This window comes from Lytechinus pictus, chromosome 2 (genome assembly GCF_037042905.1).
Source record: "Lytechinus pictus isolate F3 Inbred chromosome 2, Lp3.0, whole genome shotgun sequence".
Classification (NCBI taxonomy): Eukaryota; Metazoa; Echinodermata; class Echinoidea; order Temnopleuroida; family Toxopneustidae; genus Lytechinus; species Lytechinus pictus.
In genome coordinates this window covers 67,447,164-67,472,953 of record NC_087246.1, presented here as the reverse complement: position 1 = coordinate 67,472,953, position 25,790 = coordinate 67,447,164, and the positions used below count along the sequence as shown (strand labels likewise).

Below are 25,790 nucleotides of genomic sequence, written 5' to 3'. Positions count from 1 at the left end.
CTGTATGCTGCTATAACACCCCCAATCCTAGTATCCAGTATGTGGAATATAGTCATCATTAAATTATAGTGTCGCCTTATAACATTATTATGAAAACTATTGGATAGGATGTTACGTTATTATCAAGGACCTACCAAATATATCTATATATATTCGATATTTACAATCGCTTGATATGACCTGGCCGGGGTTCGAACCCACGAGCTCTTAAGGAGAGTGCCTTACCACTGCAGCCATAGATGTATGATCGGCCTACGTGCATGCGTGAAAACTTTTACCCAATATGGCGTCAGCAATTTGGCGAAGCGCATTTACGTGGTTAGAAGCAAATTAGATTCATGTTGTTCTCAGCTGATTCGCATTGTTTATCATTAATCTTGATTAAAGAATATGGCAATCCACTCTTTTACGATCACAAGAAACTGCGAGTTGACATTGGCTTGAACTCTTCCAAGTGTTTTAGTGATGTTCTGAATAAGAATCACCCATTTCCGTGATAGCTGGAACCACTGTGTTATTGCGCATCTGTTCACCGCATGATCTTCAGGCGCTGCTTTTTACTCCTCTTGGCCTCCGACCTGAGCTGATATTGTCCCTCTGATTCGGCTATTGTTTTAGCGAAACGAAGATGGATAAGGAGGAGGCCCTTAGGGTGTGGTGAAGACCCAAGTGAACAGAAAATATGTTAAGTACACCCCATGAAATATGACTAGAAGGAGAAAAAAGAGAGCGAGAGATATAAAAAACAAAGCTGATGTTTAATTCTCAAGATGGAAGGAAAACAAAGATTTTGGCTTGTCTGCCCCACCTGTTCCTGGCAGCGTCCCAAAATACACAAAGACAAGAAGGATATTGCTTGATAATTTTTTTTCTCTTTTCGTCGTAATCTGTGTCATCATTTCTAATCGTGAGGAACATTATGACCCATCTTAAGCAAGAAGAAGGTTTATTGTCACCAATATTTTAAAGATGAACGACAACTTCATTGCCTTAACAAAGCTCTGAGTGTCGTACTTCGTGATGCAGGGTTTTGCCCAATCCAAAACTCTTCATTTTTCAATAAATGGTAAATAAGTTTTAAGACCGCAGAAATAAAATGAGGAAATCCATCTAGAATGTCGAAAATTTCCTGATTTTACTCCATCTATTTAGGTGATCTACTGCGTCAATTGTGTGTCACTACCTCATCTGGTAGGGCGGCTTATGCAATCTTTTCTTTCATAAAACATGTTTATGTCTAAACAATCCTTTACCCTTAGTTATTGAATGACAACGAAATTTATCTTTTGTTATTTCAACCTTATTGATTTTTCCTTGATAAATTATGGTGTGTTGTTTTCCGTATGCATGTGTTCTATTGTCGGGATATTGCTTGGGCCAGTTTCAGAAAGCGGGAGCGCAATCAACGAAACTTGATTATCAGCTAATCAGAAGAACGCATAATGAGTGTTGCGCATGAACGCAAATCATCCCGCAACGGTCCCCTGTTCCTTTTTATCATTAATTTGTACAATAAGCGATTTTACACAATATCATCATCCTCTCCCTCTTTGTCTTATGTAGATCGATTTCACCAAAAAGTACGGCCCGATATGGAAGGAGCGTTTAGGAACCTTGGAGTTTGTCAACCTAGCCAAGCCAGGTCTTGTGGAAGCCATGTACAGAAACGACAGCAGGTATCCGAGGAGGTTAGACATGAAGCCTTGGAAGGTCTACAGAGCACACCGGGATGAATCATTAGGAGTACTAACGCAGTAAGTCTTGCCCCGGTGATGAAAGTCATTATAAGCAGCTTTTGAAAACAGGATGCAAGGCAAAGAGAAACGGAATGCTCCGATGAAAATGAATATTATTTACGGATATTTTTCCCCTTAACTTTAGGACTGATCACGATAATCTTTCACCCTCTTCCATCCTGTTTTGGAAAGCTTTCTACAGTTGCCTTTGAATGACAGCGTTCTGAACCCGTAGATCACTCTCCAGGCAAGGGCTCTGGAAAAGTTGACACATTTCTGTCACTATAAATGGGGTCGTAGTCGTGGTTATGTTACCAAGAATTACAAACTGGGTCACGGGGAAGTAAGAAGAAAACGATTGTCTGAAATGTGCAACATGCCGTTTCTTTTTGAGATCACGAAAAGCTACTGCATGATATTATTTTCACTTGCTTTCATTTGACTCTCAAATCATTCTTAACTGTCTGGGAAGGAAAATGTCTTCACCATTAAAGAATTAGGAAAGAGCACAGTAAACGTAAGAAACATTGCATGTGAACAAATCTTGACATGTTTGGCTTCCCATACTTATAGCTCAGAGTTAAACCACGGTCTAAGTTAAACCCTGTTCAGAATACGGGCCATTGAGTTTATTTTGTACTCTTAGTTAACTTTGTGATTTTAAAATGATTTTAACCATCTCGGACCAATATCGATTTGAGTCGAAACATCATTCTCTACCGCAGTATGTCCCGCAGTATGTTTTTATAATATTCTGCTTCCCTTTCCCCTTTATCCATCCTTCACAGGGGCCGCGGAAACGTGGGGGGGGGGGGGGGGCTTCAGCCCCCCCCCCCCCATTTTTTCTAAAACCATGTACAAAAACCTAAAAATTACCATATGATTGTGATTTTTGCATGGTCTGCCCCCCCCCCCCCACTTTTGGCTCAGCTCCACCCCCCCCCCCCCCCACTTTGAAAACCGTTACACGGCCCCTGCTTCACACTCGCTATCTGTAGAGTGGCTCAGTGGATAAGTCTCCGGACTTTGAACAACAAGGTCATGAAGGTTCGCGTACATTGACAAGACGTTTTATCTACATTTGCCACTCTCCAGTTAATTGCAGTGGATATGGATACCCAGTAACTCCTTGAATGCTCAAGCTCCCGATATGAAAGATAGAAGTGCTAAAACCGGGGATATCATAGATATGCAGTGCTTATAAAATTGTATTAAGCGCTATATAAATGTTGCATGTTTATCATTGTTATCATCATCATCATCACCGTCATCAACATCATCATCATCATTATTATTATTATTATTATATATTATCTAGCGAAGGTAAAGAATGGCATCGAGCTCGACGGACGATCGGCAAGAAGATCATGCCTCCCAGGGAGGTAGCCGGGTTCACCGGTGTCATCAACGAGATCGTCACCGACATGATCGAGAGACTCCGCTTCGTTCGAGACACCAAGGGTGAAGGCGATGGAGTGGTACCGGATCTTCAGAACGAGATGTACAAGTGGTCGATGGAATGTGAGTGCTGCTATGTCTTGTAGAATATTGTCAGAGCATATTATACTTTCAAAAAAGTATTTAAAAAAGTTTTTGTTGTACAGTAGTTGCCAGTTGAGGCTTTTTAAGCCACTTTTTACCCATCTCCTGCTCGCCTATCTGGGTGTTGTTCTGGGAACGACGTAAACATCGCTGTCCTGGTGGGTGTTTCATAAAGCTGTTCATAAGTGACGCGCGATTTAACGGACGATTGGTGATTCTTTCTTATGCTAAATTTGTCCCTTTGTCCCTTTTAGAAATTCACATTTCTAGTATTTAAAATACTGGTAGGTTTCTTCTTGCTGATGGAGGTTTGAGTCGCTTTTTTTAACTACATATCTTAACATTAAATGATTAAAACGAATTTTTTGTTAGAATGCGGTCCTACATGAAAAGATACAACGAACCCTGAACACTACTCTGAATTGAGAATCATTGCGTTATGTTATCACTTATCAGTGCACTAATGTTTAAGACTGAGATCTTAAACAATCCCGAGTAAAGAAGTGTCACATCTGTCAAACTGTGTGCCGGTATACTGGTGAGTAATGGACGACTTGGCTCAACAACTTCCTGTGCGTTTGTAAATAATACCCTCTACATCCGTCTCAACATGATATGTCTGCAGAACATCATCTGATTGTTTTGACGGTATCTGGAATTCAGTTTTCGTAACGAATCCATGTCTGACATGGATTCGTTACTATTCTCAAAAGCAATCGGAAATTATGTTAGTTCAAAACCACTAATTTCATGTATTCGATATCTATCCAGATTAACTGTGAAAAGTAGCCACTTTTGTCGAACGTGGATTTAGATTGAATCTTACAGATTTGACTTTAAATCACTTATGATTAAGAATTAATCTAAATCTAGAGTTCAAATTGTCTCTATTCACAGCTGATATGAATTCATTTTTTAATAGGAATTGATAAAATGTAAGGTATATTCATCAAATCCTCAGGATGTTCCTTGCAGTCCTTCAAGTGATATTGGTTCTGAAGACACTTTCGCTTTTTTGACGAATCGTCTGTGTAGGATGACGTTTTAGCGAACATTTAAACCTATCACAAGTTCATTTCTAAGAGCTACACTATCCTTCAATTCTTGTTTCCCCTTTTTATGGTCTTTGATCACCACAGCACTAAATCTGAACTCTAAAATCTGTATCAACCTCGTTCGTGTATTATGTCAAATTCAAAGTTGGTCCAAGTTTGAATTACTCATTAGTTACCTCCTTTGTTATCAATGATTCATAATCATGACTCCAAAAGTACCTGAAATCAAGTTGAGTTGGATGCAGGATCTTTCCCAGTGGTGGTGGGTGTTTCACGACTGGTGATCGTTTGTTAGAAACTAATTCAACACCTATGAAAATCTGGTGTATTTCGCAAGATACGATCACCAGTCGTACGTATAGTCGCTCGTAACTTACGAACAGCTTTATGAAACACCCACCAGAATGACCAGATTTGCATATCTTACCCATTGTCTATCTCCTTTGATCTCGCCCCTGTCAGCCGTCTTCAAGCTTCTCCTGGAGACCAGGATAGGTTGTCTGAAAGAACCGATCCCAGAGGAGTCTCAAAGGTTCATCAATGCGGTAGGTCAGATGTTCGCATCGGGTCAGATCATGTTCCTCACCTCACCCGAGTGGTTCCGGCGGTGGAACCTCAAGCCTTGGAGGGACCACGAAGCAGCCTGGGACTACATCTTCAACTTCGGTAAGACCTGTGCCAAAACTAGCGCGTCTGCAGGGAGGAAATGAAACACCGTCAATACATTCACACATGGCGCGCATGAATATCAATGTTATGCGATGTTATCTACATCATTATATTGGTGATTATTTTTTTCCTTATTTCTTCCACGCATGTTGTTGTTGGCACATAATCCTTTCATAGACTGTGTAATTTTTCTACTAAGCCCATGTAGAGATGTAGATGAGTTTGCGGAATCCTGACATTTCTGCGAAGGAACGTAATATAGGGCTAGTATTTCTATTTTCCTTTTTTAATATCAAAAGACTTGAATTCTAGTTCAGGATCGGTTGATGCACTGTTTGTATAGGTATCTATTTGTCTTTAGAATCTAAACCTTGTTTGATCGCGATCTATCATTGCCCAACTGCTGCAGATGGAATATTGATAAGAGGACATTAGATGTCGAGATTTTGGGATAAGTAAAATACGCTTTTCTAGAACGAAGGAGGAGATGGGGACTTTGGGAATTATAAAAAAAAAGTTTGGCAAATTTTTTTCTTGAAGGTTTATCTAAAGTACGCATTTGGTCAGTTTATGAAATTGACCGTGGCGCAGAAGCGTCCCCTGAGCATGCGTCTATACGACCGCACCGGTTCTTTCTCGGCCACCATGGTATTGGAGAGGTTACAAGATGTAAAGGCTAAGCATTTGGCTCCACCGGGACTCCAGTGTATCGTCTCCTTAGACGACCATAGGACAACCTCACAATCTGTTCGTTAATGGGTTTGACACTTGATGTCGTAAGGGAGACATCAAATCACAGTGCGGCAATTGAGACATCCTGCGACAGGTCATCACTGATTTTTACATTGTCTTTGATTGTGATTTATCGGCGGGGATGAGCCCGGGTAGAGCTAGCGTCTCAGGTTTGATAGATTAAGGGGAGATTATAAAGCCGCTTATGATTTACATTAATGATCTTTAGAGCATTAACCTGCAGTATGCTATCACGTTTATGTTGAAAATTTAGAGGTTTACTGATCTCTCCTCACTGCATAGCTTAGCTTTGAACTCGAAGAGCTGTTTAGGACGGCTAGCAATATATTTGTAAATTGAATTCAATTAAATGTTTTGGATTTATATTATGACAAATTATTGAGGTCTACGTAAGTCAGCTGCGAACAGATAATGACGCGATGTCTAGAGTGATCTCCGCCTGCCGCCCTCCCCTTCACGTCAGGGTTTTGAATTAATCATGTTGTAAGATTTTGGGACGTGTCGATGCTTGAGAATGACTGAAATTAAATGAGTTGTGAAGACATCTACATTACATCATGTATTCTTACTTCCTAATCCCTTTTAGACAAAATTGTTTATTATATATCTTTCAAAATTAAAAGGTTAATTTCCTTACTAGATCAGTGTTCTCTTTTCTTATTTTTAACATGGGGAAAATGGAAGAACAACCATTTTCACGGACACTTCAACAACAATATTCTTTAACAAGGGTGGGCATTGAGAGGAGAGAATCTTTATTCTCAGACTTTACTCTTAGACTAACCTACATCATAGTGGTACCGTATATAATTATAGTAACCAACACCCAGCCCTCTCGTCATCGTATCTCCCGAGGGATGAGAATGATGACGATGATGGTTGAGGATCATGATTGTTGCCTACATTATGATTTGGCTAAATACTAATACTAATGATAATAATGATAATAATGATGATAATAATGATAATGATAATAATAATAATAATGATAATAATGATAATAATAATAATAATAATGATAATGATGATTATAATAATGATAATAATGATAATAATAATGATAATGATAATATTAATTATGATAATAGGAATGGCCATGTCTTATTGAGCGTACACACCATCCAGAGGCGCTCATGTCGCTAGCCCAGCAACAGTTCCTTTGGATAATATAACAACTACAAATATAAATATAAACGAAGTCAGATCTTACTGCAAATACAGCAGGGTACATAACTTTTGAAAAAGTACAGTTTTGCATCACCCACTTGAACTCCTAGCTACATCATGATGGGTCATGGTACCCTCCTTTATATTTACTTCGTCTACGAACAGTTGGTCTCCTTCTCAAAAAGTCTTATATCATAATTATGGGCTAAATTCTTTTGGCCTCCTATCATACCAAATTAGTGTAATTGCCGTTTGTTCAACACTACAATGCTTGGTCTAATACTCATTCAGTTTAACTAATTTACTATTCGGATCAAATTGGTTTAATTTTCATTCGATAATCACTTAGATTCCAATGTGTAATAAACGAAATCCTGTTTAAAAAGTGGTTATTTATATTTCGAAGACAATAGTCGTGTACAAACCAACAAGGTGGTTTTCGATCTACCATACAACACTTTGTCACTTTCTAGGGCAAACTTTCGTCATTTCTGCATACGCCTTTTATTCATTAAGCCTGTGGTCATTTTCCCCCTCCGGCGTGCATCTTGGGACTTTCTTATGCCTTTCATTGAGGTAATTTTTTTCATTTCCCCCTCCTGTAAGAACGGGTCTCGGGCGATCTTGTAGGAACAAGAAGTTGCTCAGCCCACTTCCTGTCTGAACCACTATGGTCAAGAGGAATATCATAAACAGTTATGCAAACTCGAGCGAGATGTTGTAGCCCTGGGATATTGCAGAGCAAAAGCTGTCGAAACCTATATTTCATTTTTGATAAGATACAGGGTCAATCCTAGTCTTAGAATTCCCGGCGTCCGTTTCTTGAAACTCTTCTTACTCTAAATTTATTGGACAACCCGTGAAGATGCATGTGAGACCATAACAATTCACGTAAGTTTATGTAGGACGTCCCTGTACTAAGATTTTGATTTTTAGAATAAAATACTGTTTCGTGAAAGTCGCCCCTACGGAAATATATTTAAAAGCATGTGGTGTATCTTGGCTTTTGGGGTATTATTTTTTACTCGGCAAGTATCAAAAGCTGCTTTAAGACATTAACGTATACGATTGTTAAAAATAAATCAACTCGTTCCTTTTTGGGATTAACATAATTTTTAATATAAACTTTACAAAATGTTTCTTATTTCTTTAAATTATCTGACAATAACATATAATCATAATAGATTTTAAAACAGTTTTGATTTAGCTTTGAATGGCTTATCATATCCTCCATCCATAACGATCATCAAAATGTTCATAGTCTCATACTAACTCCCTTCGGAATCATCAGGCCCAATTTTACGAAACTCTTTTGTTCCTTCATGTTTTGTTCGGCATGGATAAGTCGTTCATCAAAACACATAAAACACATAACAGATTGAATATTTATAGCAATGTCAAAACGATGACTTATTATCCCCGGAGAGATATATTTTAATGGGTTGTATTTGATTCGTCACATACCCGTCATTATCCGGGCGCCATTATATTTTCTTCTTTAAGACATCCTTGTATCTTCTATTGTTATAGGAAAACGCAAAGGGGTGGAGCTTTCCTCTATCGAAGAGCAATTAGTGCAGTCGCGTGACATTAATTCATGTTATGTCGAGAAAAGACATTGTTGATCGTAATTTGTATTTAACTCAATAAAAAAAGCACGAATGAATTTAGTTAGTAGTAGACTATATGTTTGATATTCGTCAATTTTTATTTATATCTGAATTAGAGACAGACTCTTGTACGGTAATTGAGATGTTCGCTGTTATGCTGCAGTCGTAGCGATGAATGTAACTCCAAACCGACTGATGATTGGCCAATCGGAATAACTAATTGTTTTGTCAGTGTGACTGGGTCTTGTGGTGCATGCATCTTCTAAGCGCTCGTCGTGTCCAACGGCGAATTAAGCGATGATTTTTGTGTGCTCTCCTTTCCGCAGAATTCCGGTTAATTTTTTTTCCACAGTTAAAAATATACATATCATTGACATTAAGAGATATATTACATGTGGAGGGGTCAAAGAAAGCACAAAAGCTTGTATAAATTGGCCCCATTGTAAGAATAAATCATATTAATACATATAAAATAAACAATAACAATATAATCGTAATCATAACATAATTACAAATAGGTCTAAGAGAGAGGAGGAGGGGGGTGAAAACAAATCATTACAATAAATGGAAATCCGTGTTTAGAAGTGCTTTCTTTTGGAGACATGCACGTTTAAACTGATTTAAAGATTTGGATGATTTAACAGAGTTAGGTAATGAGTTCCAAAAGAGTGGTCCAAAAAAAGATCGTCTAGTTAAAGCTTTCAATGGGATATTAGGAAGTATTCACCCCGCGACGTTCGGAGGTTTCAAGAACTCAGTGGATGCTTTGAAAATGCCTGTCTAGTGACAAAGGACAACATGAATGCCGTTGTCGAAAATTGGTGAACCGGAACAGCAGTTTCATCCTAAGTTTCGGAGATGAAGAAAAATTGCAAATATTATGTTTGTCCAGAGTCAAGGACGAATCTGCTGTTTTGATTCACCAATTTTCCACAAAGACTCCTTGTGTGTTCATTGTCATGAGGCATTTGACAATACATTTTTTACGTTCTTGAGCACTCCGTACGTCCCTCATTCTTTAATCATTGCAAACGGTTACTCATTATTTTTTTCTCTCTCTCTTCCTTCGTCCCTTTCTCTGCAGCCAAGAAGTCAATTGACGATCGTCTTCAGGAGCTATCTCTTGCAGCCTTGGTAGAGGAAGGTGGCGTGGTAGAAGACAGCGGTATCCTAAGCCATCTGCTAGCCAGTCAGCAGCTTAGTATGAAAGAGGTCTACAGCAACTCTTGTGAGCTCCTACTCGCTGGCGTTGATACGGTAGGTATATGCAATGCTACAGTCATGGCAGAAAAACCGACCCCAAACTGACGGAGGATTATTACGTTGTTGATAATAACATACCATCAGTCGGTTTTGAGAGGTCTGGTCGGTGTGACTGCACCGTAAGACGCTTTCTAAAGTACGACGGAATTCTAAGTGTGAGGAATAGATCTGCGCATGATCAGAAAAAATAATCATATTTGACTGACGAGTGGGCTGTAGGCCCCTATCCGTAAAGTGATTTTAATAGTTTGACTTTACTAGATACCAGTAGAAAGTGATTATAACTCTATCTGAACTCTATCTGGGAGAAGAAAACAATGAAGACTAATGTATAAGGCTGTCTTATTCTGAGAGAGAGAGAGAGAGAAAAATCAGTTTAATTGCAATCTCACTGTGGTGAAAATATGCGTAATAACATGCAGATCAATAAAGATGATAGATTCAAGAAGTCTATTTCATTTCCATGACAAATATAAATCAAATACAGATACAAATCAAAGTATGAGTACAAGATCAATTTTACCTCAGCATAATTATATAATAAAAGCTTGTATAAAATAGTATTAAGCGTGTATGGAAATGATATCCTAACAATCTACTATCATCTTAATACGCAATCATTTTACCCCCTTCTGGAATCATTTACTGGACAGGTCCGAGCTGGTGACCTCATGCGAGCTTGTTGAAAGTTTGCTGGGAACGTTAGAGAGATAAAAACAGAAACGTTAATGAATAGTGATTAGGTAGATCAAGTGGGTGTCGCATTAACATGGAAATGTCACTACCTACAGAGCGATAAATGGCTGAGGGAAGGGAGAGCAGGAGAGACGAGGTGGGGCAGGTGGTGAGTAAGGAAAAGTGGATGATGTAAAGAGGGTTAAAGAGAATAAATGATGGACAGGAAGAGAGAATGAGAGGGAAGGAAAGGGGGGGGGGTAGGAGGAAGAAGGTAAAATCTGGGACAGAGGAGCATAAGAACGGGAAATTTAGCGAGGGTTACAGAATAAGCTTGATGCAAAGTCGTGAAATAAAACAAAATTATTATGAAAAGAAGCAAAGCAATCAATTCATTAGTAAAGAGCTAGAGGGAAAGGGATATTGAAAAGAAACGGGAGAGGGAGGGGGGGGGGTAAGTTGAGAGATGTTATGGATAATGAAATAGGGTAATGTCAATTGGAAGCGCTAATCGTAATTTTCAAGGTTTCCTTATTCTTGGTTGATATTTTATTTCACGTTACGCCACCTTACCCCTGACCTTAACCTTATCTCAAGCTGGCCCTTTGCCCAGCACCTCACCCTCATATCACTTTCGTCCTACCCTTCATCTGACCTTATATCTGTATCATCATTCATATTCCCTAATCATCAAAATGTCATCTGCCTTTAGTGTCATGAATTGAAGATCTGAGCGCTTGATTTCACGCCATGAATTCCGCCTTTAATAAATGTATTTGTTTATGATGACAGTTTTGTAAGTTGCAAGTCTTGTTTGACCCTCATTTTGACCATATTTCTTTTAAACAAGTGCACACAAATAATGTATATAGCATTTCCATTTATTTGAAAGCAGGATAAAAGAGCATTGTACATTAAATGCTTTGCTCACGGGCATAGGTGCCGCGACCGGGGATCGAACCCCGGATTTTCTATGTATAGCCAGGCGCCTTAGACCACTCGGCCACGGCACCTCCATGTTGAGAGACAATATCGATCAATTTTTTCTTCTTTCTTTCTGCTGTTGCTGCTGTTGTTGTTGTTATTCCTTTTCTTCAAGGTAACTTAACTTATTTTAGACATTTATCTCTTGTTTTGCTTCAGAATTTTTTTATTTAACAAGTAGCAATTTTAGAAACTATTTTGTAGCTTTGAAACTGTTAATAGCAACAAAAGGCCTATTGTTTGGTGTATAGTATAGATATTTTTTTTCATTAGGACCCTGGTATAGATTGTTTAACCTTTATCTAGGCCGGTTTATTTTGGGAGTTCATATGGCCGATGGGGGGGGGGCACCTCCCAGGCACCCCCTCCCCTTGAGATCTCGGCCGTTGGCCGCGTGATCGCGCCGAAAATTGGCACGCAAGTTGTATGGGACATTATCTACAAAAATGTATAGTATCTTATTTCTTGCTTAAGTGATTATGCTAATTTATACGTAATTAGTATGCGAAATCATATTTCCCCCTCTTATTCCCTAAATAAAGCTCCAAATGTTCATGGCATAGAAACTCTTTGTGGAGTTCTTAGCAATTGCGATATCAGATCAATTTCTTATTTATTATATTGTTTTTTGCAATTTCTTACGTATTTCTCTGTTTTTGGACCTTTTGTTTTTCTTTTTTTTCAATGGAATTTGTTGGGAACCCTTCTGAGATCATAAACAGCATAAAATAAATACATTTAAACCAGCAAAACTAGAAATAATCATACATTTATGATTTTTGGTTGAAAACACAATTTGCAATGACTTTGTACACGAAATCACGATTTTGAGCAATTTTCGGTCTGACATGCACTTACATAATGTTGCGTAATTTCGGAACCACGTACCTGGATGACGCAAAACTGGTCTCAAAAGGTGCGCAAGACTTGAAAGTAAAAAGTCAGCCAGTGGCGCAGTCAAAAGAATTCGCGTGGCGAAAATGTTGCGCGAATCGTTGAGGGGGGGGGGGGGCCTCCGAGGCCTCCCTCTGGCCTGGATAGGGTTAAGGCTTCTGATAGAAGTATAGCAATTTCATGACGCATGACTGCCATTTGGGGCCAAAATTTATAAAATAATTGTTTGCCGAAACGTTTTTTTTTTATATAGAAACGAGACCTCGAAACCTCGAGGATTGCGTTATTTGTTCATCCAATGTGAAAATGTCATGTCAAATGCCCTCCATGACAAAGAACAACCTAGAAAATGTTAAAGATTGGTTGTTGCTGTTTTTGTTAATTTGATTTTATGGCGTTCATTCAGTACAAAGAATATTTACGCCGCCAACTGGTAAAAAAAACCAGCAGTTTCGTCCCGCCTCTGGACAAACGTCATTATTTGCAATTTTGTTGTCAGCTGCAAAACTTAGGACGAATTGCTATTCCGGTTCACCAATTTTCGACAAAGACCTCCCAGCTGTCCCTTGTCATTTAACGGGCATTTTCAAGACATTTCTGTGTTCTAGAATTTGTTCTGGGTGGCGGTGCGAAAGCTCGCTATTTGCTCTCATCGTCGCAACCCTCTGCGATCTTATCTCGACACCAAAAGGAAACGACAACAACTTTCGATTCCTGGCATTCGAATTGATTCTTGGCATATAATTTCTGTGGAATATTTGGCAGCGATTTCGTCATCTCATCTTACACGATGTGTTTTTGTTCTTGATCATTTTGTTACACGCATCCCGAAATGGATGCGTGTAACAAAATATAAATCATTCAGTCATCAACTTATGATATTTTTTTACTTTTTGACACGATCTATATTTACGAAGACAGTGGAAAAAAAACCAGTAGATACAAAGATGATGACTGATGAAGCCAACTGAAGAAAGTAGGAAGTTTGGAACCTGCTTGAACTTTCCATGTCAATCTTTGATCTAAATACTTTTTATTCAAGCGTATATTGACTAAGATACTCTTAAATCAAAATAAGCTCTATGGAGTTTATTTTTTCATTCTGCCTTATTATTGGGAATGTGTTTTTATCAAAATAATTATACAGTCTTATGTATTCTCCAGGCACAATCTCCATGTATATTTACGTCACCCTTAGTATAACCCCTACAGCAACCCAAAAGGTCACGAGTTGACTAAGTATACACTTCAATTCTTTTTGAGACATTAGTTCATTCCAATCGCGACCTTACTTCTTTCTACTGAAATACTCTCCCCTTCAAGAATGTTCTCCCTGGAGGTTAAGAAAGTACTCCTTGAACTTCCAAACTTTACGATAAGCAAATCAAGTATTGACTGTCCTTCGGGGCATAGCGGCGCCGTCATTTGGATCCGAAGTCGGGAAGTAAAAACAAAACAAAAACTTCTGGAGGGAATGTCTAGAATGTCAATAGGTGCGACCTCGTTGTTTGCACCAGAGGTCAAGTTCAAGATAAACCAAGTCTGAGATTGAAAGCTTTTAAAGAAAGAGCTAAAGTTTCCGTGCCCCAGATACGAGTGCCGAGGGTCTAGGGTGCATACGCGCATGCATTAATGACATCAAACCCCTGGAGGTTTTCGGAGAGTATGTAGCAGAGGGGAGATAAGAGGAAATATTCAGGCGGCTAGGCCAGGGGGGCATGTGGGATCAATTTGTGGCAATCATGATGAGGAGCTGAAAGGCTAGAAGCATGTTCCTTCTGCAAACCAAAACGTGGGTGCCTGGCAGATCGAGGGAGCGGAGGTAAATTGAATTGTGGCAAAACGCTTGATGTCTGAAAATTGGAAGTTAATTTTCTGGACCGCAAGTGCTGACTGATACCGGGTGTAGAAAAATGAAACTGATGCTGGCCGTCAGATCGCGCGTAAGGATAATGCTGCTACACGATTATGACAGAGTGTGGTTAAGCAATTTGAGAATCAGACGATATGCGATGATGCCTAAAACATACATGTTCTATTTACGTTTCAGGTAGGGACATTTGAAGCTTGCCAAATCAATAAAAGTCTTGTTTTAACACATCACGTGACTCATGACGCTGGAATTTGTTTGCCCATTACAAAAAAGAAACACGTTATTAGTTTATATGAATGTCTCCTATGACTGATAAGACTATGAGCCAGAAAAGATATTGATGTTGCTCAAGGTTAAAAGTTTAAATGTAATATAGGCCTTAATACAAATGCAGTACGTTAGCCAATATGCACATGCAAAATTTATAGCAGCCAACACAACAATCTAGCACGTTTTTCCTTCATAAGTACGACATTTTCTCATCAGAACATCTTGAGATCTTGGGATTCATAGTTCGAGCCCTACATCAATTGAACAAATCACTTGTGGTCAAATAAAATAATCCACACAAACTGTACATGTACTAAGTTACCGTTATCGCCCTCTTCTCTAAAACATAGTTGAGGCAGATTATCAATCCAACATTATATGTTGTTTTGTTAGATTGGTCGAGACACTCGGGTCATTCTTGCGAGATGTCTCTTGTGCTGGCGCGTTGTTATCAGTATAAAGTAATACCAAAATATGTCTTGCCTGACATATCGTCTACCGGGATGAGTGCCCATGAAAAGACAGCACGTACTTGATGAAAATACCATAAAATAGTTTTAGATCACATGAGGCGATTTCATTCCCATTTTCCCAACTAAGTAGGGTAGCCTGGTCATTGTGAGTCTTTACATCGCTCTTTAAGATGACTTGCCAAATTCAGGTCTAACTGCAATTGCAGTTGAGGGAAAGTTGTTGCATAAATCTAATTACGCCTATCACTTCCAGGTTGTCTTCAACCGAACGAGGCATGGAGATGCACTCTATCCCTCCTAACCAATCCATCCAATTTCTGGCCATTTCAACAAAGCATTACCCCCTCAATTTGCACTTCCTCTACCGGAATTAAAGGCAGGCATTCGAAGCGACTTTCCAATCCTTTGCTTTGTGTCACCTGGTAATAAGGAAATCTTTTCCAGACGTTTTGGTTATACTGTATGACTTTCCTTGATGATGACAGCATCTGTAATCCCTCTATGACTATTCCATTCCCATCGCTCAATGGGCAGTTGTTGTGGATGATGTTTGTTTCTTCTTTTTTTCCCCGTTCTTTTGTATGTTTTATTTCTTATGTGTCTATTTTTTGAAGGAGTCAAATGAAAAGAATTGTAGATTGAGTACAAATGAATCAGGATGCTTTTTCTTTGGTATTAAACGAATAACTAGGTATTGGACTGATACTATTTAATTTCATTGATTTCATTTATTTCCACATAATTAAAATATATACAAAGCAATATACAAATACATTTTAAAATAGTGGTGGACCAAATGAAAGCTCATCAGGCTTCTTTGGATGGCCCAAAATAACATTCATAAGCGCACATAGTACGTAATACATAATACATAAAACATAATACATACATAATCATAAAAATACATCCATATGAAATGAAATGAAATGAAACTAATCACAGTGGCTTTGACATTTTGGATTTAAAAATCTGAACAAATTTAAAGTCAGTGCTCCATTTACATATTCCCAATCTCTACCTTTCTCCCTGTCCCTCTCTCTCTCTCTCCCACCTATCCTCCCTCCCCCTTTCTTTTTATCGCCCCTCCCTAATACCCCCACCCAGTCATCCCCTCTCCCCCATTCATTATGATGATGAGCTTGTAACCTCAAATAATGTATAATGAACTGCTATTCGTAACATTCAAGGGATTTTGAGATTAAATACCCCCAGACGCCCTCATCTCAAAGTAAAGCTTTTACCGCCGTATAAGTTATGTTAACTTAAGTTTGCCAATCTTTCGTGGTTTAAAACCGTGCGTACTTGCAAGCTCGATAAGTCACTGGTAATCAACGTCGGAAGTGTGTTTTAGTGAGGAAGCGTATTTGGGTGTCCATCTGTGATCAACAAATTAACAGCAGCTGATTTATTCCAGCCAGGTTGAGGTTTCCCTTGCCAAAGCCATTCCCCTTTTTAGTGTTTGGAGAAAAAAAAAGATTGATCTTCTGAAATATCTGATAATGAATTCGAAAATCTCGGGAATCGTGACTTTCTTCAGCTGTTTATTCCGAGGCAGCTTACTATGTTTGCATATCAATACATTACCAACGTGCGTACTTTGACTTGTCGCCAGCTAAATTCAAAGTAAACGTGACAGCGTATGATATGATTGTTTTGGTGTTTCTCAAGGAAACCTTTTTACACCAAGATTGTTCTCAATAACTACAATGTCTTGATATAATCATAATAATAATTGCTTACATAGCATTGCACGTGAAACTTAGGCCTACTTTATCAGAAGTCTTTAAGCCAGTGGCGTTTCTAGGGGGAGCTTGGGGACTAAAGCTCCCCCCCAAAAAAAAATCGCTCAAGCCCCCCCCCCCCGTTAATAATAATCGACCACACAGAAAAAATATAATGTAGATCCTATATGCATGAATTGAATATGACAGTATTCCATTCATCATGTTCATTTCGTCAATGCTCTAAAATTATTATTATTATTTTTTTTTTTAATTCGAAAATTTTCCCGCTCGGTCGCAACGCACTCCCTTACAAAAATACGTCTTAAAGTTCGAGTATAGCAAGTCAATGATCCCCTGCAATTCAATATAGAATGCCAATTCCAAATTGATCTCCGTAATTCGTCCAACATGAATACTAATGCCGTGAAATTCAAATTTTGTTCTCTAGATTTGTCTAAAACACTCTGAAATTTCGTTGATCTTTAGGATTTTCTCTTTGTGAAAAAGCTTTGATATCTATCTTCTCTCTTTATTTGAAACATATAGTTTATAGTCAGTTTGTTGTAAATGTAATAAATTATTTTAGCATTATTCTTTTTTTTTTTCAAGTTCTTATGGAAATTAAAAATCTGAATTAGAATTTGAATATCGATTTATTTTCGAATGGGAGCGTGAAAAAATTTCCAAATATATTTTAACACAGGAATTAGCACATGAAGAGCGCCGAAAACTTGACAAATTTGTATTCTTAATATTGATAGTAAATTTAATGTCAAGTATAATCATGATAATGGTTTGATAGTGCTTTTCGATGCTTTTTCAAACATGTTTTGCATTGAATACTATCAATTTTTCAAGACGTCAAACTAAGATGGGCGAGCAAATCGATATGTTTATCCCCCAATATTTTTTTTAATGGGGCGATCGCCCCTGCTCCCCAGGATCGATGCCTCTGTTTAGAGTGATTTGACTCGAATCCCCTACAATATTCTATTATGTCGACTAATAACACGTTTTTTACTGGTCGGTAATCCCGGGTTGTGTTCTTTTCTCGCTATTTTGCATGTCGAGTATCCCATTCAGAAATTGAAAGATGTAGAATTATTTGCATGTTCATTATAAAGTGCATCATGCTAGGTTTAATTTCGATTTTTTTTTTAACCCGGTCACCACGTTCGCTCGTAAAATTTAAAGAGGATTGATACCATTGACATTTCCTGCCATATTCTATCATCATGATTATACCTTATATTACGTTTTGAAGTTTTGAAAAGATCGCTCTTGAAACTAGGAATTTTTCGCCCGTTTACTTTGCTCACTTCCGTGTAACTAAATGAAATGCCCGGAAAGATTAAGAACGCAAGCCCCCTTTTTAATTCTTGTCCCCTTATCGTGAAGTGAAATCTCAAGCCCTCATCTGCCCGAATTTGTGTTACACATGTAGATGAAATGGTTAATTAAAAACATTCTCAAGCATTTATTATGTGATTTTGTTTGGTTCGGTCGCTATGCTTCCTCACATAATATAAACATTTTCGGGCCAGGGGGCGGGGAATTAGTTTCTTGGTCAGATCAGAATAGTCGCCCACATACACATATGCTGCCCACGATAGACCATTGAATAAAATAATAAACCAACGTATTAAATAAACCAACGTCGAACATTTCTGAAGCCCCCAGCAGCCCCATCATTTTTTTTGTCTAGAACCGTGCCTGCTTTAATCGCTCTACAGTAATGAATTTAGTGTGATTTTGATCTCGCAAAACTGTCTGATGAAAAGTCCACCCATGTAAATAATTGTAGCATTTAGTGATCGACCTGCTATAGAACTGACCCTACATTTGAGAAGTATATCGAAATAAGATTTCCACAAAAGATTCTTTTCTTCATCCATTTTGTAAATTTTACTGTTCAATCCCACTTTTCTTGTTTCTCAGCATTTCATCTTCGGTGTCAAGCGTTTTATACTCCCTCGATTTGCTACGAATGGAGATGATACTTATTCTTATTTTGAATATTCACCTTGATTGAGGTATACACTTTATTTGTGACTCTCGATCATCTTTATCTAAATATTTTAAATGTATATACATTTATTATTATTATTATTATTATTACATTATTATCATTATTATTATTATTATTATTACAGACGTCGAATACGCTGGCATGGGCTTTGTATGAACTATCTCGTCACCCAGACACCCAGGAGAGACTGGCCAAAGAAATTGAGGGCGCCCTTGCCAAAAAGGACAGATGTATCCCAGAGCATGATGATCTTCAGTGTATGCCACTATTGAAAGGGGTCATCAAAGAAACACTGAGGTCAGAGAAGTCACACTTTTTTTGCAGGAGTTTCTGCATTTTATTCATTGATCAATGATAAATTAACATCTTCATGTAATAACTGATATATATTAATATATTTAAAATGTGACAATAAAGAGATGAATAATTCTGATGATAAAGACTGATAATAGGATAAGTATAGTGTGTAATATAGTAAATTGTGTAAAATACAAGGGGCCAGCTATTATAAGCTGAAGCAATAGCTGGCAGGTTAGAGGGCTACATGCAAACCGTGATGAAATATATTTTAACAAAGATATTGATGTCACGAAATATAAATTATTGATAATTAGAAACTTGTTGGGGAGAAATAAGTGCAAGTGGGTGAGTGCAGGTGACATCAGTGTTGCACAAGTGACTTTATGGGAAGGCTGATAAGTTATTTGCTCCTGCAACAATTGCTCCAGGCTTATTTCGTCTAAGATGTCGGGGTAAGAGGTGGGTTGCAAGGCGGTTTTATGTTGGGTTTAAGGATAGGTCTATGGTAGGGTATAGTATTAAAACCAGGGTTGAAGTTACAATTATAAAGTCATGAAAAACATTAAGACAAAATTCGTTTGCTATTCCGCTTTTGCAGAAGGACATTATGCATTTGGTTGCATTGTTATCCAAGCCACTGCGTCCTTGGAATATGATGTTAAGTTATCGATAGAGGGTGAACCAACCAAAATGAAAGAAGAGTAATCAGTCTAAATTCAACGCTGTATACATTATGAAATTTAGAGGGCGCGATTCCTTTTTAATACAAGTGTCGTGTTGCCTATTATTGTGTATATTCTTGTATATTATCCTATCTATCAATACCAATCGTTTCTTTTTTGTAATTGACATTTCTTAATTGCAGCATTTTGTCATGCAACGTGTGGCCGTGATTTTGATGTGAAAGGGATACCGCCCACTTTCAAATCATTTACTATAAAGTCATTAAAAAGTGGGGCAGCAGACCTATATTAAGAGAGTGAGGGTATACCTTCTCTTAAAAAGAACGAGTGATGAATTAACCATGCTCCTTAAAGAAATCGATCAACGTTCATGTAGTTGTACCAAAATGGGATTTAGGTATCTTCGTATACATCTCCAGTATGTCTCTGAATTTTAATGTAAAATCTTTATCACAAAAGTTAAACTTTGCATCAAGATTTTTTGTTTATATAGCCTGCATTTTATTTGTTTTACCCTTTTTCTAGGTTGTATCCTGTAGTTCCTGCCAACAACCGAGTGTTGGATAAAGACGTAGCGATAGGCGGATATCACATACCAAAAGGGGTAAGCAAATATGAACACCACAATGGTCATTAATGCTTGTTATAATCAGGTAATTCCCCCAAAGTCCCCGCAAAACATGCCGGATTTGTTATTGGCTCTAACGTTGGAGAATATGAAATTAGATCCCAACAAGTTTTGAATAATTTGCAGCCACTGCATTTTATTTTATATATTATTGCTTACATGTATATCTATGTAAATTATTCTTCTATTATGTAATCGTCGCAATTTGTAATTATTACATTTATTTTTGTATTTCTTTATATTCATTATGATAACTGTGTTTCATATATTGAATTTTCAATAAATGCAGAAACACCTGCAAAAAAAAAAAAAAAAAAAGATACTTTGGGGGTATCATGTTTATGGATGTGTAATGATAATGATGATGATGCAATACTACTACTACTACTACTAATAATAATAATAATAATATTAATGATAATAATAATAATGATAATAGTAATAATAGTAATGATAATAGTAATGATAATAATGATAATAATAATAATAAAATGTTATAACACCTCTATCCGCTTTCAAAGGACTTTCATATAATTACACTGTCTTACCCCGGTTAGTCCAGAGTATATGTATTTGCTGGAATTCACATTAACTTTTACTCAGTCCCAATTTTCAATTTGATATAATAAGTGAGATTTTGTTACTATGTGACTATGTTACTACTATGGCCTGATATATTCATTTTACAGTTTAGTTCTGAATCGTTTACATGTTTGGATTTATACTCACCAACCATTTTGACGCTGATTCCTCATTCTGCTCCAGACCATGATTGGATCTCTTCAGTACGTGATGGGACGAGACCCCGAGATCTACCCCGACCCTCATACATTCTTACCCGATCGATGGCTGAGGAATAGCGGTGAGGAGAACCAAGCTGATGGGAGAGTGTCATCTTTCTCTTCCTTACCATTTGGGTTTGGACCCAGGATGTGTATCGGTAGAAGGCTTGCCGAGTTGGAGATGCATTTAGCACTAGCAAGGGTAAGTGAACATTTTAAAGTTTTAAAATCAGGATATTCTAGCCCAAACTCATGAGTAAAGTTTGAATGATTATTGATCGCATCATAAATTATCAATGAGTTGTTGATCAAATATTTGTATCGTTAGTTACATTATGGTTACCTTTATTTGATTGATTTAGTCGTTAATTTAAAAAATGCTACATGATCATGTTATGCACTTTGGTGGAGGAAAAATTAACTGTATAAATACCACATATAACATCGAGGTAAGCACCATTTGAATTTTAGCCGTACACACCACTTGTTTCTTTTTCAGATCGACAACGTTATTTCATTGCGTAAAATTATGCCTCCATTGTGGAGTCATCCTGCTTTTTAATTATTGCATCTACAAATAAACATCCGACTCTTTCCCTTGTGTTTGCAGATATCTAAATCTTTCAAGCTACGATACCACGGCACAGAAGAGGTCTTCCCTGCTATCCGGGGTATCCTTGTACCAGGCTCACCTCTTAAAATCAGCTTCAGGGATAGATGAAAGAGCCTGATGATCATGTCGGGCTTACCATCCTTGTGACCAAACACACTTCAAATGAGCGTCAGGGATGTAGGTGGAAAGAGCTGATAACGAGACTCTTTTAAGCCACATAAGAGATAACTTTGCCAGATTCGCTTGTAATCACCTTCCGGAAGTGGGAAACGATCGAAGAAGATTGAACAGAGAATTTCTGTCCACCTATGCGAAAGATCTTGTTCCCAGATTCGCTTAAATCGGCTTTAGGTGAAGAGAATACGGTAGATGTTGTCGCTACCGAAAAATTATAGTTCCAAGCCAAATCGTAAAATCGTCGCAATGGATCGCTTAAAATAACCCAATACTATGGAAGGTCTTTGAAATGGAAGGGATTTGGGAAGTGGCTCACTGCCATTTACAGTACTTCAGGGATAGATAAAGACATCTTCTTGACGGTTCGAGGATTTTGACTCTGGTCAGACTCCATGCTGAAAATCAGTGATTGGAAATTTCAGGGCATCGGAGGGATTTTGGGGGTATAAATGTCACAATTCTGCACTTGACTCAACTCCATGGCTGTATGACAAGGCCAGAGAAAATTACCGCGTCTTCTTAAATTTCCAAAACCTACATTTTTATTTCAATTTTTCATACAAATTTATCTCAAGTGTGCACCAAATTTCAATTTGTAAATTAAAAAACGGAACTTTTCTGATCACATTGGTAGCCATCGTTTCCAAATTGCACATGTCAGTGTATGTTCTTTAACATTTCAGCTGTTTTTTTTTCTTCCCTAGGTAAAAATAAAATGTGTACGGCCATGCTCTGAGCTCACAATGAATTTTTGTTGTACAAAAGAAAAAAAAATAGAATAAGAGTGGAGAAGATTATTTTTTTGTATATTCGTATTTTACTGAACATTAAAAAAAAAGTTTCTGTTGTAATAATGATGTCTCCAATTTTCGCAATGATTCATTTCTATAACTACCTACACGTATTTTATTTACGATAAAGTTTCTATTTATTCATAGTCAGTTCACCAATATTGACGAGCTATAACGTGATATTTATTTCTATCTGACTAAGCGTTTCATCTACCTGTTATATATCTAATTTATTTGCATTGTGTTCATATGTTTATACTTTGTAGTTTTGCTTGAGTTGCACCAATGAAACCGACTCCAAACCAAGGGAAATATTATGATGTATCTTTTGAGATTTGAAAGTTAATCCTAAAGATTTAAAATAAATCCAACATTCGGCTGGTCACTATCCACAGCCGATCTTGATCTATTTTAAATCCTTGATTTTTAGAGTGTATCCTTACATGTCTTTTAGTTATAGCTTGAGATCAAGCATTCTTTTGGTGAAGAGCTTACTGAAGATGGGATGTTTTGTTTTACTCACTTTTGTTTGATGCTATAAAAACTTGTTTTATTAAGGGTTATTAAGCGTGTTCAAACATAATTTATCGTCATCCCATCATCATGATTATCAATTTCAATATTATCATCATGATCGTTGTTATCTTCATCATAATCATCACCACCATCATCATTAAAATCATCATTGTCATCACTATCATCATCATCACCACCACTACCACATCATCATCATCACTATCATCATTAAAATCATCATTATCATTGTCATTACTATCATCATCATCATCATAACCATCATTATCATTGTCATTACTATAATATTCATCATCATAATCATCATTATCATTGTCATCACTTTCATCATCATCATCATCATCATCACCACCACCACCACCACCACCACTACCATATCATCATCATCACCATCGTCGTTATCATAGTCGTCAATATCATAATTGTCACCTTTACTGTTTTAATTAGGTAAATGTCATTTTGTATATCATTACCCCTTTGAAAATAGGTTGAACGAGTCAATTAGCATGCTAGTGTGGGAATCAGTACAATGCTGTTTTTCAGACAAGAGTAGATGTCTGCTTAATTAGGCAAATCCAGAATCCTGTAATAGAAAAATTACCTTTAAAAATATTTTCGAAGTACTTTGATTCTGTTTCCCTGCTGATGCCTTTCATAGAGTTATTTTACTTTTAAATAATTGTTTACAAATTATAATTTCCTCCTATTAAAGCCTCTTCATTTACTAGAGTAATTTTTTTTAAATTTACATTTCACGTAATAATTTGCAAAGCTAAGATAGCCCTGCATTAGGTTGGCCTGGACTGTTAATGTTGTAGAATGTTCCCCCTGTGGTGATGCGGTGTTAAGTTTCATACAAATGGAAGGACAACTCTTTATTCTTAGATGATTGCATTTCCAAAATAGAAATGATATCAATGGGCAATCTGATTATTGAAGTCATATGTAAGAATAAATGAAAACTTACAGCGATTGGAAGAAAATAGTATTTTTTGTTGTTCTGTCGATTATTTTTTATTCACCGCTATCTGACTGCAGGGATACCGTTCCTCGATTTTCACATATTCTTATAAGATTTCATATTTCTTCTTACAAATAATTAAGGGGGAAAACGTTTTGGCATGCCATTGAAGTTTGATGGCGCAATTTATTGTTTGCCATACATGCATAGTCCCTGCAGGTTTACTGTATTGCCTGCTGGAGCGCAAAGGAGTGGGCGGTGGTCAGGACGGTAATTATTTTTGTCTTTTATGTATCCATTGTTGCCTTTTAAATAATTTATAACCTAAGATTGAAGAAGCTTTAAATGCACTTTGCCAAAGATTTCAGAAGATTTTATGGTATTATATTCAACGTCAATGTGATGCTTAGATCTTATTTATCCTCCATTTCGATGGGTTGTTTTAACTGGAGTAATTTGAAATCAAATTGTAACTGATGTTAACCCTGTGCCGTATGTATGATATGAATCATTTGTATTTTTACTGTTATACTTACCATCATTAGTATCTATTAGTATTTATATGCAAGGGTGTTACTTTAATAAACATAAAAACCTCTCCCCTGACTAATACTAAGGCAAATAAATGCAAATTCAGTGGTGAATGGAGAAGAAAGTATAAATGACTTTATGATTAATCACCTCAGTGTTTCCCCGATAAAAGAGGCAAAACTAAGTAATCCGTTGTATGGAATGCTGATAAAACATGGTTAATGTGTGTTTTCTTTGCACGTGTGTTGGAAAAAAATGATGGGTATTTGCGACTAAAATTATTCGGGTATATATTTCTTCAAATCACGCCTTGTGTCAGTGAATGGTCTTATATTGTGTTGCTTCGTTGCTTATAAACTCTCAATTCACTGGATTAGATTAATCTGTATCGTCACCACATTTTGTTATGTAAATACATTTTTTATCAACTTCTAATATGTCTCGTTAAACAATAAAATATATATATTGTATTATTAAAATCAAGCGTTATGTATTAATTGGTGTTTCACATAATACAAATTATATTCCTATTTTCCCTCCTTCCCATTGATAATTATAGTAGTAGCTTTCTAGGGCTGTTGAATAAAACTTGTTACAATGGTTACTCAAAACTTGGATAAAAAAAGTATCACATGTGTATATGTATATGTATCAATGGAGCTATGTTTTTTTTACCTCCATTCATTTTGAATCATGATGATATAGATACGACGCGCATTTTATCTGAGTTTTATTGTATTAAAACACTCTAATGTATAAATCAAAAGCAAAATAAGTTTGAGTGCTGTAGTGCCCAGTCGAATTCCGGATTCAAGGAGATTGCGATGAATATGTCTTAATCTCAAAGATTTACATTTACCATTTTTAGCTGTGACATTTTATTTAAAGGTAAACTTTCCCAATTTAAAACGAATCGTTGATTCATAATTAAGTGCAGAAGAGCTAATCTAGTACCTAATTAGTACCTCTTCTCAAAGTGAGACGAACTCACTCATTTTCGAGTGAGCTTTGCATCTTTCTAGAGTGTATTTTACATCTTTCTGTCTAGAAAGTGTCTAAGAAGATGCACAGTT

General features: G+C 37.1%; 1 protein-coding gene across 1 annotated transcript; it reads left to right on the top strand.

Moving 5' to 3' along the window:
• The first annotated feature begins 628 nt into the window (after nucleotides 1–628).
• Nucleotides 629–25,196, top strand: LOC129255121 (sterol 26-hydroxylase, mitochondrial-like). The gene is made up of 9 exons (XM_064095724.1): nucleotides 629–652; nucleotides 1,564–1,754; nucleotides 3,055–3,257; nucleotides 4,796–4,999; nucleotides 9,617–9,789; nucleotides 18,842–19,014; nucleotides 20,226–20,304; nucleotides 21,094–21,312; nucleotides 21,721–25,196. Exons 1-9 carry the CDS (start codon nucleotides 629–631, stop codon nucleotides 21,829–21,831), a joined length of 1,377 nt encoding a protein of 458 aa, XP_063951794.1. The 3' UTR covers nucleotides 21,832–25,196.
• Nucleotides 25,197–25,790: the final 594 nt, after the last annotated feature.